General features: G+C 34.6%; 1 protein-coding gene across 1 annotated transcript; it reads right to left on the bottom strand.

Moving 5' to 3' along the window:
- Positions 1–4,681: 4,681 nt before the first annotated feature.
- On the bottom strand, positions 4,682–7,423 carry LOC136271274 (tripartite motif-containing protein 2-like). The gene is made up of 2 exons (XM_066070945.1): positions 7,341–7,423; positions 4,682–6,684 (listed from the first exon to the last, which is right to left on the bottom strand). The coding sequence occupies exon 2, from the start codon at positions 6,640–6,642 to the stop codon at positions 4,972–4,974; it is 1,671 nt and encodes a 556-aa protein (XP_065927017.1). The 5' UTR covers positions 6,643–6,684; positions 7,341–7,423; the 3' UTR covers positions 4,682–4,971.
- Positions 7,424–14,073: the final 6,650 nt, after the last annotated feature.

Genomic DNA, 14,073 nt, shown 5'->3' with positions numbered 1-14,073 from the left:
ATATCTTATATATTCTGGGTACTTTATTCGAAACTGTCCCTTGCTACCTTAACAGGTACCCAAGCTACATGCCGTAATGCGTGACTAATTATGTCTGCCCAGCGTTCTCGGTAAATTTCAGTGATTTGGGGGCTCAAAGTGTGTATACAAGGTTCTCATGAGTGTCTACCACGTAAAAACGGTGTGAAACCCAACTGACAGAAGCAATCTTTCCATTATAGAAGTGGGGTGCACTTAAAGAAACTGTTATATTAACCTAACAATAATTATGATCGGGTACTACACAAACCAGCATTTCATTAGATATCACTGTAATAATATTGTTTTTCAACAAAATATATATTTTGAAAATGAATCCAAGACCATTGCGAGTTAATATACATGTACCATATACAGATAATCATGATCGGGTTTGAATTTTATGATTTACAAATTTTTGTTTTCCGCGAATTCAAGCTACCGCGATTAGAGGCAAAATGAAAAAATTGCTATTTTTTCTGACCGCGATTTTAACCTGCTATACAGTATTTACTCAATAGTAAAAAAGTATTTTAAATATTTTACTTTAAATAAGAATATTTCTGTATATCTTAATACAGAGCTCTTCTTTTAAAGGAGATAAATATAGTCTAAAAATGGCCATGTTCATCAAGCTCTCTTAATCAAAACATAAAAAAGACATTTAATTTTCATGGTGCAAAAATGTGTCTATTATAATAGGCCAATCAATTTACATGTGAAAGTTTTTGCAATATTTACATCCATACTATTTCTTCTCATAATTAGTTTAAATTATTCCAGCTTGTAAATTTTTACATTAATTTTATAGGATAATCCAACTATACATAACATTATGATAGTGGTACCTGAATATTTTACATAAGAGTCTGAGTAGAGGGTATAAATGGTACCTGTATGTGAGACAATGCGATAGCAGTTTCAGCAGTGGGGTCCACTTTGACAACTTGACCGAACCAGCAGGGGGATTCCTTCATGCTTCCCTGCCCCCCCCCCCCAACAACAACAACACACCATCAGTAGGTAGCCGTCCTCTTTGAGAGTACCAAGATTTTGTATTGAGGCGCTTCAGTCTTCTCGTCCCCAAGTCACATTTAACAGCTGCAAGATGAGGGTCGATGAATGGGACGAACATCAGATATCCTGGGTCATTGGTCAAGAAGTTGACCTTAAAGAAAAATAAAATATTTTGTGTTTTATTTTACTCAAAGAAAGTACAAATTCACCTTCAGATAATACTTGTCGTAAAAAGTATATACAATCCCAATAATAGAATACTTCACCATTAACTGGTTCTGTCGCAATATTTGATTAAATGATGTCACTTTTTCTTACAAAGTGTGGAGAAGATGGCCTAGACTCCACTGCTTCAAGCAAGAGACACAATCACATACTTACCATCACAACATTATTTGTTTTAAGTTCGGCTAAAAACTGTGGTCATTGCAATATTAATGTTGGCAGCTATTTCCAGATCCTTCAACAACAAAAAATAATTCTTAATACCACAAAACGGCAAATTCCACAAAACTTCCTTTAATGGGTTAAAAATGCTATACACAGCTCAATATAATTCACTACTGCAAAATTTGGCATACTTCTTTATGCATGATTTAAGTTGGAAGAATTATTTCTTAAAAAAAAGTCTGCAAAATCTTTGTCTAAATTGTCGTCAGGGTGTATATGTCCAAGTTTGCAAAATAAAGGGTCATTTGCATACCTTTCTTTTATAACCGCATTTCGATGGGACTTCTTGGAGGCCTTCTTCATCAGTTCTGTGAATTGTTTATAGGATGATTTTTGAATGTTTGTCTGGTGTTTTTTCTTGTCTCTTTTTACTCCACGCATATAAGTTGGTGGGGTGACACCATACAAGTTTCCTGTTGACATTTCTTCCATAGAATTACATTGGTAATCACTCTCTTCTTCACTTCCACTACAATCTGCATCATGATGACCTTGTCTTTGAGGAGAATGTCCACTGTGAAAAAAAAAATAAAACTGACAAAATTAAATTTCACTTCACACTTCATAAACATGGCATTAATATGTCATAACCATAGAAAAACACAAAATAAATCTTTCATAACACTGTTTAAAAAATGCAACAAATTTCTCTCTCTCTCTCTCTCTCTCTCTCTCTCTCTCAGACTAGGAATTTTATCATGTTTTAATATCATTATTGCACCTTACATGTAATTTGACATATGTAACTCCACGGATTGATGAACCAACAAAAACACCCTGCATCAAACATTACAGTCTTATTTCAATTTCATCAAACACTGTTCTAACCAGGTCGACAACGCACTTACCCCCCCCCCCCCTTCCAAGCCCTTTTTTATCAACACTAACCACAGGGGCTCGTCACGAAGTTTTTTCAACCTTTTATATATACCACCTCTATACTATAAAATACACACCTTTTATATATACCACCTCTATACTATAAAATACACAAGTGTATTTTATAGTATAGAGGTGGTATATATAAAAGGTTGAAAAAACTTCGTGACGAGCCCCTGTGCACTAACCTTGAACCCATTTACACAGAATCATTTTTTGAAACACTGTATTACAGCTCTTGCAAATGTAAATAATTTCCAACAGATAGCTAAGCGTTTATTTTGTGTATTCTAAGACTCAATGATACAATGTTTGTATTACCTAGTCATTCCGTCCAAGATAACATGTACCATCTGATATCTTGAACCTTTAATATAGATCGAATGTCGTTTTATTTTAATTTTGTACAAATTGAAGGTATCAATCAATTTAATATCTTTATAACGCCAACCGAAGATTTTAACCCACTGGCGGAAGATCCAGACGATTTCAAGATTAAAAGACATCAAAGGTTAAGAACCGCTTTTTGTTAACTTGATTTTTTTAAAAGAAGTTAGTATAAGTAAACATGCAATCGTTTAAGGATGCTGGTTGGTCAACAAGTTCACCATAAGATCTACCTATAATTTTAAGATATGAATTGTTAAGCTATAAGCTATTACTTAGTGAAGAAAAAAAAATCATATATATTACCTTTTATATTTGGTATTTTCCTATTATTTAATATAGAGCTCTTCTTCTAAAGGAGAGCAATGTCGTCTAAAAATGGCCACGACCATCGAGCTTTCTTAATTGTTGAGCTGTAATTGTAAATAAATTGCCATACCGCGGAGAGAGAGAGAGAGAGAGAGAGAGAGAGAGAGAGAGAGAGAGAGAGAATTTCTTGTGTACAAAAGATCGGATGGATTATGAATTTTCCGCAATCCGAAAATGGTCGCAAACAAAGCAAAACGTTTACGAACACTAGCGAGAAAAAAATCTTAAGAATGCAACGTGCACATGAACACTGGTTATGAATGATCTACTGTTAATAGCTATACTCTCAGAAATAGATCTAATTTATTAAAAAAAAACCCCACAATATTCTTCACATGGGATGATGCGCTTCCTCTTTTGATATGTTGTTTGAAATAACGTAGATTTACTTCAAGAAAACGCCTGTTTCGATATTGTTTTGTTTGCTATTTTTTTTTTGTATTTAAGGAACTCTCCATTTTACCCACAATTTATACATACTTATCATACAACTTGTAAATTCTTAAATGACGTGACAACCACTTCTCCAAGTACAAGGGTAAATAAACTTGCAAAAAAAATTTGAAAAAATCTTGATGATGTTTTCTTGAATCTACAAGTCGTCACTATATACATGTATGCGGGAAGGTGGTACAGTATTCAATATATTCATACGCAGTCTAAAGGGAATCGGGTTGGGAGAGAGGGACCTCCCCCCCCCCCCCACACCAAATAAAATTATCGGAATCTCTTGAAACCCCCCCCCCCCCCTCTTGGTCTCCTTTACAAGAGAAGGTTTACATGTATATATATAAAGATATAGGAAAATACCCAAATTTAAAAAGGTAAAATGTATGCATGGATTTTTTTTCTGACTAAGTTTAGAAGGTGAAATGTATGGATTTTTTCCTTCCTAAATAATTAGTTATACTTAATATCATACTTAATAATAGCTTAAACAAATCATATCTTAAAACTTTAGGCAGGTCTGAGGGTTAATTTCAGGCACGTAGCATCGGGGGGGGGGGGGGGGGGGGCAGGGGGGCCTGGCCCCTCACCCCCCCCCCCCCCCCACTTTTTCTCGCAGCAACTGATTTTTAAAAATTTACATGTAAAAATTGAATTATCATGGAGTTGGCCACCCCCCCCCCCCTCACTTTTTTTGAGTAGGTAAAAAATTGGTATGAAGAAACAGAACTTAGGAAATTGAAGTTATGGACTACGCCACCCCCCCCCCCCCCCCCATGGAATAGGATTTTGAAGATTTAAGAAAAATCCAAATTTTCTCCTTTTTTTTCAAGATTTTTTCGTTTAGCCTCCCCCCCCCCCCACTTTCAAAAACGATGCTACGTGCCTGAATTTGTTGACCATCCAGCCTCCTTAATATCAAGAGATTATTTAATCAAAGGGAGATAACTCATACATATAAAATAAAACTGTTTGGTGAATTGATAGACCAAGTGTATATAGGTATAGATAGTTCTCTAACTATTAGAGAACTATCTATACCTAAGAATTAGAAATGTTTGCAAATGTCAACAGCCTTTAACGTTATGATATAAGAAACCACATTAACAAAATACTGATTATTTACATTTATTTACATATATAACCAGTTTATTTACATGTAAAATATACAGATAGTAAGTAATCATATGTACATGAACAATACACAGTCTCTGAATTGTGACATTCACAACAGTTTGATGAAACATAACATATAAAACAAACAGGTTTTGGTAATACATGTATTTGATATAGTTATACACAGTTTGTTAATTAATGTATTACAACACTTAAACACAATCAGTTTATTTACAAAGACATTTGATGTTCACTCTGTAGACATGTAATATTATGATCACAGTTTGTTTACATGTAATATTGGATTTTCTTCACTTTACCTGTTTCATTTTCAGCCACAAAGAGCTTGTCTCTGGTGTCCACACATAAACCCCATGAAATTTTTAAATGACAGTTGTCAATGTAGCGGAGGAACTGTCCGTCCTGATCCAGGATGTGGATACGGTGGTTGTAACTGTCTGACGTCAGGATCCGACCCTGGCTGTCTGTAGTGATGCCGACTGGATTAAATGGTTTCTTGGTAGTAGAGGGAGGACTGGTGTAGGTAAACCTGAGTTGTCCGGCCTGATTGACCACCACTACTGCACTGGCTCCATTGTCAGCTACACAGATATCTAGGTTCTTGTTCTCACTGATGTATTTAGGGTAACCATCAGACGAATAGAGGGGTTGTCCTTTGTCATTGTATTGAATCGTCTGTTTCTCTGTGGAGCCAGAATAACGCACAACTTTTGCTTGTTTCCTATCATCAGTGATCATGACAACCAGGAGGTCACCAGCGGAGGTACTACAGACATTGAGAGATCCCCACCCCCGTAGTCTGATCACTGTCTGTATCTGTGTATTCTTCACTATGTTCACAGTTCTATCATTGGGATCAGTATAAACTAGTTCACCACTCTGTGTCACTGCTATGTCCCGTGGCATCTTCCCTGACTTGGTTTGGATTGACTTCACTAGTATACCGTGGAGGTTGTAGAGTCTCAACATGTTGTCCTGACCACACGTCCATACTTCATCATCACTCAGACAGGACACACTGTATAAGTAACTATATCGTCCATACTTTGTGTTTATCTCTGTGATGATCCGTGGTACATCAATGAGCGGTCTGTCAGTGGGAGAGGACTCAGCACCGGGGGAATCCATTGTGTAGCCATGTTCTTCTGTTTTGATAGATAATGCTGACAGAGAACCAATCTGCTGATAAATCTGTTCTTTGTTAATTTTCTGAGGAGTGAATCTTGGTAAGGAAACGGTGACTTTAGGAGGCAATCTTCTGAATTCAGCAATCCTGGATTTGTAGGCAGAGACAAGGCTAACATCATTCGAGTTTAGTGATTTCTTTAGATCAGCAATGCTCTGTGTGATTTCAGAAATACTGCGTTGTATTTCATTTTCCTGCTTATTCAGGACAACCAGGTGTTTTGATTCCATTTCATCCACGTCAGATTTCAGTTTCTTGATGGCAATGTCTATTTCTCTGTGCAAGTCTTCTCCATGTTTGTTTAGAGCTGTTGTTAGTTTCTTGGAGTTTTTATTCAAATCAGCTTTCTGAACTGGGATGTTAGATACAATCTCTTGGTATTTAGGATAAATGGTATTTTCTAATTCTTGAAGATCTTTTTTTAATGCTTCTCTCTTAGTATCTAGTATTTTTAAAATGCCCACTTGTTTGTGTCCTAGATGTTCACCTGAGGAGACACACTCCACACAAATAGGAATGTTACATTGTTCACAATGAAGGTCACATAATTGTGTGGAATGTTTGGAACATTTAGGATTTAGCCCCCTCTTTTTAAATAGCACAACTTTGTGTTCTTTGGATTCATCTAAGAGATGTTTTCCAACGCAAGCTACACACAGATGTATATGACAAATGTCACAGTACATAGGGGGGCCCGGGGTCTCACAGAGATGACACCGTAACACATCCTGGGCCCAAGTTCGGCGGTCCATGGTCAGGCACTTTGATAATTTGTTTGGATTTTTAGATGATTTCTGAAAGAACAAATGAAGAGTTACATTTATTATTAGCAAAATTGTTTTAGCAAAATTACTAATTTTATGTCATTTTAGTATGTTAAGTTAAAAGTGTATATAGTCACAGGGATGGGTATGGGGAAAGCCCCCCCCCCCCCCAACTAACAGATGGGTTTAGTATATGAGTATACGGGACCAAAAGAGTATCATACAAAGATATTTCCTGAATGTCTGAGTGTACTTTTTTTGTAACATTGCTATATGGAATATTTTTCAGGCTGGGTCTCCTCCCAATCTCATAAGCTGGTCCTAAAAATCTCAATATTGGGGTGGGGGGGGTGGGGGGGGGGGTGATTTTTCTTTTTCAAGTTGGGTGGGGGAGTCCAAGCCCTATTTTTTGTGTAATTTTGCTTTTGTGAATTAAATTACGTTTTTCTATGAGGGGTAGGGTTCGGGGACTCCTGACACCGTCTGGCCGACTTTTGTTTATAGGATTGCTTGGTCGCCCCCCCCCCCCCCCCCCCCCCGTCAGACACCAATGGCGATGGTCTAGTTTCTTCGGTAACCCATGGCAAAACAGTGAAATAATGTGCACAATGTTATGGTGATGTTCTATATTATTATTTCTTTATAATCATTTTACTTATTCATAAACAATTTTACAAACTACAAACCTTCACACTCCCAACATGGCGATTCGGATAGTCTGGTTACCGTATCCGGGTGGTTTCGCTCCGATCGCTTGTTCGCGCTGAGAGGTTTCGCTCTGAATACATGATCGCCCCGAGTGGATTCGCCCGGATTGTTTTAATAAACACTACAATACACACTGCTTGTTGCTTTGGTTTTTAAATATGTAATTTAAATTATTTCTATCTATACATAAGTGGTAAATTAAATGTATGCTCCATGCGAGTGACTTGATTCTGTGATTTCCGACAGTGCAAATTAAGTGTGCGAGTGACACCCATAGTGAACTAATAGACTATCACTAGTGCTTTAAATTTGACTTTGATAGTGCACCTACCTCCTCAGTCACTAGTGCTTTTTTTTTAATATGTGTTGATGTATGTTGATGTGTTTTCTCAATATTTTCTATGACTTTTATATTACAATTAATCTATAAAAGTTTACATGTCTTCTTCTGTTCTTCTGTTCACCATATAATTAAGTTAAAGAGTAATAGATGATAAAGATCACAACAGCATAATTATCTATATATACAAGATGTATACTACATAATTAATTAAGAAAACCTATTAATATTATACATAATTAAGTGAAATCACGGAAAATTTGCAAAAAATGATTTCACTCCCATGACAATGACATTACAAATGTTCATAAAGGCATTAAGAAAGCAATGTAAGTAATTTTAAAATTTTACATTACTAAGTGAATTCACGGATATATAATGGCTCACGGAAGATTGGCTAAAAATGCCTTCACTATATACCTGTACGTGTATATTGTTTATATTTATTGTACTAATGAGCTGTATAGCTTAAAGTTAATAAATAACTGAACTGAATACACAAATGTTTATAAAAGGCATTTATTAAGACAGCTCGATTACGTAAAATCAAGATAATTTTAAATTATTCCATAAAACACAACGTTAGCAATTATTTGGGGTTTGCTTAGATCGATAAATACAGGTAATCCTTGATCGTTAATAATACCTATATAATATATTGAAAAGGGGCGAAACCTCTCGGCGCGAAACCTCTCAGCGCGAACAAGTGATCGGAGCGAAACCACCCGTTACCTGGTTACCTGTACAATCGTCACGTGGTTTCTTTATTTGTAGGTCAATGGGTCGCCTCCTTCCTTTATAAACACATTTTTCTTGATGGGACCTGTTGTTAATATTATAATGATAATCGTTAATGATTTTTTTTTTAAAGCAAGAAGTCAAGTTTCGGGATTTGCCTAGCGTAAAGTGTATCTGAGGCCGGAGAAGGAGGGGGGGGGGGGTCCACACCCCCAGGCACGGATCCAGAAAATTTTTAAAGGTGGGGGTTACGGGGAAATTTGCTGGAATATAAAAAACATCATTGTCTCAAGTCACGGTCTTGGGTCCACGTTGGTAGGAGAGGATATGTAGACTTGCAGGATTTTTAGGGGCAGTCTCTAAAAGACCCGAAACTTGTACGAATAGGAGTAGCTGCACGTCTGTAGCCCCCGGTCTAAAAAAGAATCGAATAGACGACCAGGTTTTTGAGAACGGGAACTACAGACCTGCAACTAGATTAGGAGGTTAATGTGACGAAGCTTTTAAAGTTTTCAATGCATTAAAGAGTAAAATGAAACCGTGAAATTAACTCCAATATTGGCCATCCCGTTTATATATAAATGCTAAATAATTTTGTATTATTTTGAAGAAAAGATATCTAGAGAAAAAATTGCAATATTTTACAAGTTTCTGGTATAAGAAAAGTCTTAGAATTGTTCACTAAAAATGTTGCAAAGTTTGATACTTTATCTATAAGTAGATCATAACAGAATAGGAATTTTACAATTTTTATTTAACTATAAATCAATATCATGAAATGCACACTATCATATTACAGTAATACGATGTTCTCTCATCAATGTCGAAATAGCCATGCATGTGTCTGGAACTACGCAAAGACTATCTCTATTCTTTGATTTTTTTTAGTTTAAACCATCTACATGTATGTACTTATTACAAGGCTTTACATTTGAAGAATTGTTTTAAAAATTTCCTTTTTAGGCTTTTTAAGGAAGAGGAGTCGAGATGATTCTGTTATACAGGATACTCATGTAGAGTAGTTATCTTTGGAAAAGTAAAACGTACTATAGTTCTAAAAAAAACCCAGAAGGACAACATGTAGTTTTAATATTTAGATACTACTTGTATTTTGTTTCTACTACCATAAAATACAATTCTTGCATAAAATATCTAAAAAGAAAGCAGACTTCTTGAATATTTACATCACTAGCTACAATGTACATGTACGTAAATTAATGGCCGATGATTCTATCAATACAATTTTTATTACATGTAGATATTGTACATTGTTGATCTATAGCAGTCATTCATAACCCCCCCCCCCCATCAACGAAAATTAGCACTCAGCATTTTAAATAATTTTACTAATTAGTACATGTGCAAACACTGCCGAAACAGTCTCCTATATTCTCCTATATAAGACAATTTTGGCCGATGTAAATTCACAATCAGTGTCTCTTACTTCTTTCTCTCTCTTCCCTTTTATTTTTTACCAATTTCAAGGAGAGGTTGCAACTCTTGTTAACCCAAACTCTCCTTCTGGATCAACCACTGCATCTCTTCCCCTATTTGACCGTCCGCCATCAAACCCAAGATTAGAGAGAAATCATCATATTTTCTAATTTTCTAATCAACATTAATTATAGTGAAAGAAGTTTGTTAACCACATTTTTACATTTTACTTTACATGGTTATTGTTCACTCGGTTTTTATTTCATTTAACTTTAGTTTCCATTTTCATTATCAAGATAAATTTCTAAAAACTGCATGGTTCACATGTATCGAGAATAGACGTCCACGAACAAATCACCTGTCAATCAAAATTAACCAGTACTTTTGGCATGGGAGAATTATAATAAACCCTCGTCAACGGTGGGATTTTACAATTTACAGCCGTTCCATTGGGTAATGCTTAACACAAAAAACCGGCTTACTCTGTACAGAGACATAAATAACATTGTTATTTATGTCTCTGCTCTATGCAATGTTGTACATTTTTTAAAAGCTTAATTTTCTTATGATATAAAGCTGATGTTAAGTGACTGTGAAGTGAATCGTAATAGAGCACGCTTGGATCCACGATTAAATGTTTTCATAAGGGGTCTTGTAAATATGATTTTGCTGCCAAATGGGGTATCCCGATGCTTATTTTAGATAGATTTACAAATAGGTTTTCTAGAAGAGGGAGACCGTAACCCCCCCCCCCCCCGCCAACTGAAATTCAGATCACAGTGTAGGAACGGAAGTGTACAGTTTGGGATAGCGCTGTTTGTCAAGCTATAAAAATAGTAAATAGATTGAACAGGTACATGTAGCTCTCCGTACAGTCGAAGATACTCTCAGTGTAATTTTTCTCAAATTAATTTATCAATAAATGTAAAAAGCTTAGAATAGAATTAAACATTCAGTAATCACAATTCATATTACCTCGTATTATTACGAAAGTTGGGGAAATTAGGATCGTCGTCGCCAATTAATTTTTCTCATCTTGTATGCACTCATCTTTCATGGAATTGAGTTGAGAACTGAGTTGAGTAATTTTAAAATGTTGGTGACGGAGGAGCCAGGTATTTAACATGCTATTTTATCTATTATATTCAACACGTGTTGCAGACAGAACCCCCTTCGTCCCCAGGTTGAACTCGGAAATGATTTTTCTCATCTATATGTTTTGGGGTAAATCTTTAGGGAAATTCTGTTTTGACATGTATACACGCATTGCAAGTAAGATACTGATACTGTGCATAGGAGATAGCGCTATTGTTGTAAAATAATGAATAAAATATATAAAATTTACATGTATTTTTAATGTTACGAACAGCAAGTTATTAAGTTATTAGTAGATTAATATTCACTGCAATGACCCCTTGAAGGGAGAGGACTTTTCAAGGAAAAGGAGTCCTTAACCCCCCCCCCCCCCCGGTGTAGGAACGGTAGATAGTAAACAAATTGAACATGTACATGTAGCTCTGCATACACACTCAAATTCACTCAGCAGATACAATTAGCAAATTCTAATATAAAAAAATGAACTAAGCTTTTATATCATTACTTCTAATGCAATTTATTTAAAGAATACAATAGACTCATGTGTTTAATTTTAAGGGGCTTTGTACAATGTCCAATTTATTCTCTAAAAAAAATGAATGACCAATTTGTCCATTAATTCTGTCGTTTTCTGTCTTGAAAGTTACTGATGCCTTCCGTCAATTTCTAGTAGCAATGCTCATAAATTAAATGTGATTTACTGTGCACAATGATGAAATATTGCTGCGAGAAAACAACTAGGTAGCCCAAACTTTGTTAAAAACAAGGACATTTTAATTTAAACATATTTTATTGAGTAATCAAATGGATTAGGCAACAGGCAAAGCCTATATAAACCCTCTCCAAAATACAAAGTCAAGAAGTGGTGTTATAAAATAATCATAGAATATGGTATAAAGTATAATTTACCAGTTTACAGAGTGATATATTATTGATATTTTATGTATACAACACAAAGGATAATTGGATAATAAATAATAAGCTTGATTTTAATTTTGTCATATGATTATAAATTGTAAGTTAATTTGTTGTTTAGCTGTAAGCATATACATGAACACATTCATTCCTACATTTATAAACCCATCACCTCGTTCATTCATACGGACAGACAGACATAGTATATTGGTGTCATGATCCAGCCCATTTGAGAGAATCAGTGATTAAAAAAAGAACTAATAAGTAAAAAAAAAAGTCAAAATCGCTTAGAAGCTATAATATAACTGTGAACATAAGAAACGATTTTACAATTTAAGTTGTATGAAAAGTCAGAACTAACATAAAGAATATAGTTAATATGAAAAGAACAAGGATATGCAACATTAGCAATTTTTCCTGAGACCATATTAGATATAAGAAGGATCTCTGTGATGTATTTCACCATCCCTATACACACAACTTTTGAGTTTTTATGATGGCTATACAAAACAATTTGCTTGAACACAGCTAGGGTTAAATTTTGACTTTAAAAAAGTTTTTTGGTTTTTAAATAAAACACATTCTGATGTTTATCTGCCTATATCAGCCAATAAATTGAACCGTTTTAAATGTAACAGACACTTTTCAAATATTTAAAAATAATTATAATATTATTTACATCATTGTTAAATGTACTTGTTTGTATAAAAAAAATACTTGTATGTATATGTTGCAACGTTTTTGTTTTTAAGCCATTGTTAGCAATCACTAAAATAATTTGCAACGGTATTGGTGGTTGCAATTGAATGTTTTATTTCGCAAAAGTAACAAACATTTATTCAACAAATGGTGCCAGTTGCGCAATAATGCCGAGTTGAGATAACTTTTTAACTTGTACAGTCTGTTTGGTTTTGGGTTCCCCTCAGTATCTCGCAGAACACATCACGCTCTTGAATCCATTTTATACTGTGACCCCTTTAATTGTTTCTAAAAGGAAATCTATATGTGCCATAGACTGGCTATTCTAGTTGCCAGAAAGAATAACTGTATTTTACTACATTTTAATACAATACATTTGTTTATCTTGTGTTTTAGTCTGACAAAGAAAATATTTAATTTTTTTGGTTCAATCATTGGGTGGTCCGTAATGGCGGCCTTGGTGGGCTCCCAAACCATCCGTCCAGGTATGACAGACCAAAGGTTGTTGAATCTGTATTGCTGAATATTAAGGATGGTTCCATTGACCTGAGTTTATGGAATACTGGGTTTACGGAATATTGAGTTCCCAAAATACTGTTGTACTGCATGGAATATGGAAATACTGGAGAACAGCAATACTGTGTTTCTGCAATACTGGGATACTGCAAACTGGTATCTATTAAATAATATACATATTATAGCTGTATATACCATACATTGGGATTACATACTATGCATGTTTTTCCATATATATATATATATATATATATATATATATATATATATATATATATATATATATATATATATATATATATATATATATATAAATTACTTTACACAACTACTTCACAAGTATTTACTTATATTATACATGCATACTTTTACTGATGTTTTTACTTATATAGTTTTACTTTCACATGTAAACTTATACTTTTATAAATACCCTACATATTACGCAAATAGCATGTATACTTATGCACTGAATTCACGCAATTACTGTACAAACTTTTTACAATGTTTACATAGCTTTGTTACTTTACAGCTGTATACTTTACTTGTATACTTTAATTAACATTACCAGTTTTTATATACTCAAACAATATGTTAAGTTTAAGACAATATTATGGAATAAATCTACAAAACACAAAAAGGAACTTGGCTGTCATTGCAACCGAAAACTAACAATAAACAAACTCAGAAGTGAGAAGAACCTGGTTAGAATATGCTCAGAGGCAAATACTCAAATTTAAGTTGAACAAACTCTAGTGTAGGACAGGCTCACAGCATGTCCTTATCAGGTGCCTGCTACGCCCAAACTGACCACACCAGCACGGGCATTTAAATGCCTAACCAGTTGAGTGGGTTTAAAGGTACTAAAAAAGATCTATGGATACTTGATTTGGATTAAAATATATGTACAGGTTAAAACTATGGGAAACAGTTTTGCCATTAAAATGTGACACCCATATACATGTATTTGTAATTAT

The sequence above is a fragment of the Magallana gigas genome, chromosome 9 (genome assembly GCF_963853765.1).
Source record: "Magallana gigas chromosome 9, xbMagGiga1.1, whole genome shotgun sequence".
NCBI lineage: Eukaryota > Metazoa > Mollusca > Bivalvia > Ostreida > Ostreidae > Magallana > Magallana gigas.
Note: the sequence above shows the minus strand (reverse complement) of the source record. Positions and strands in the feature narration are given on the sequence as shown.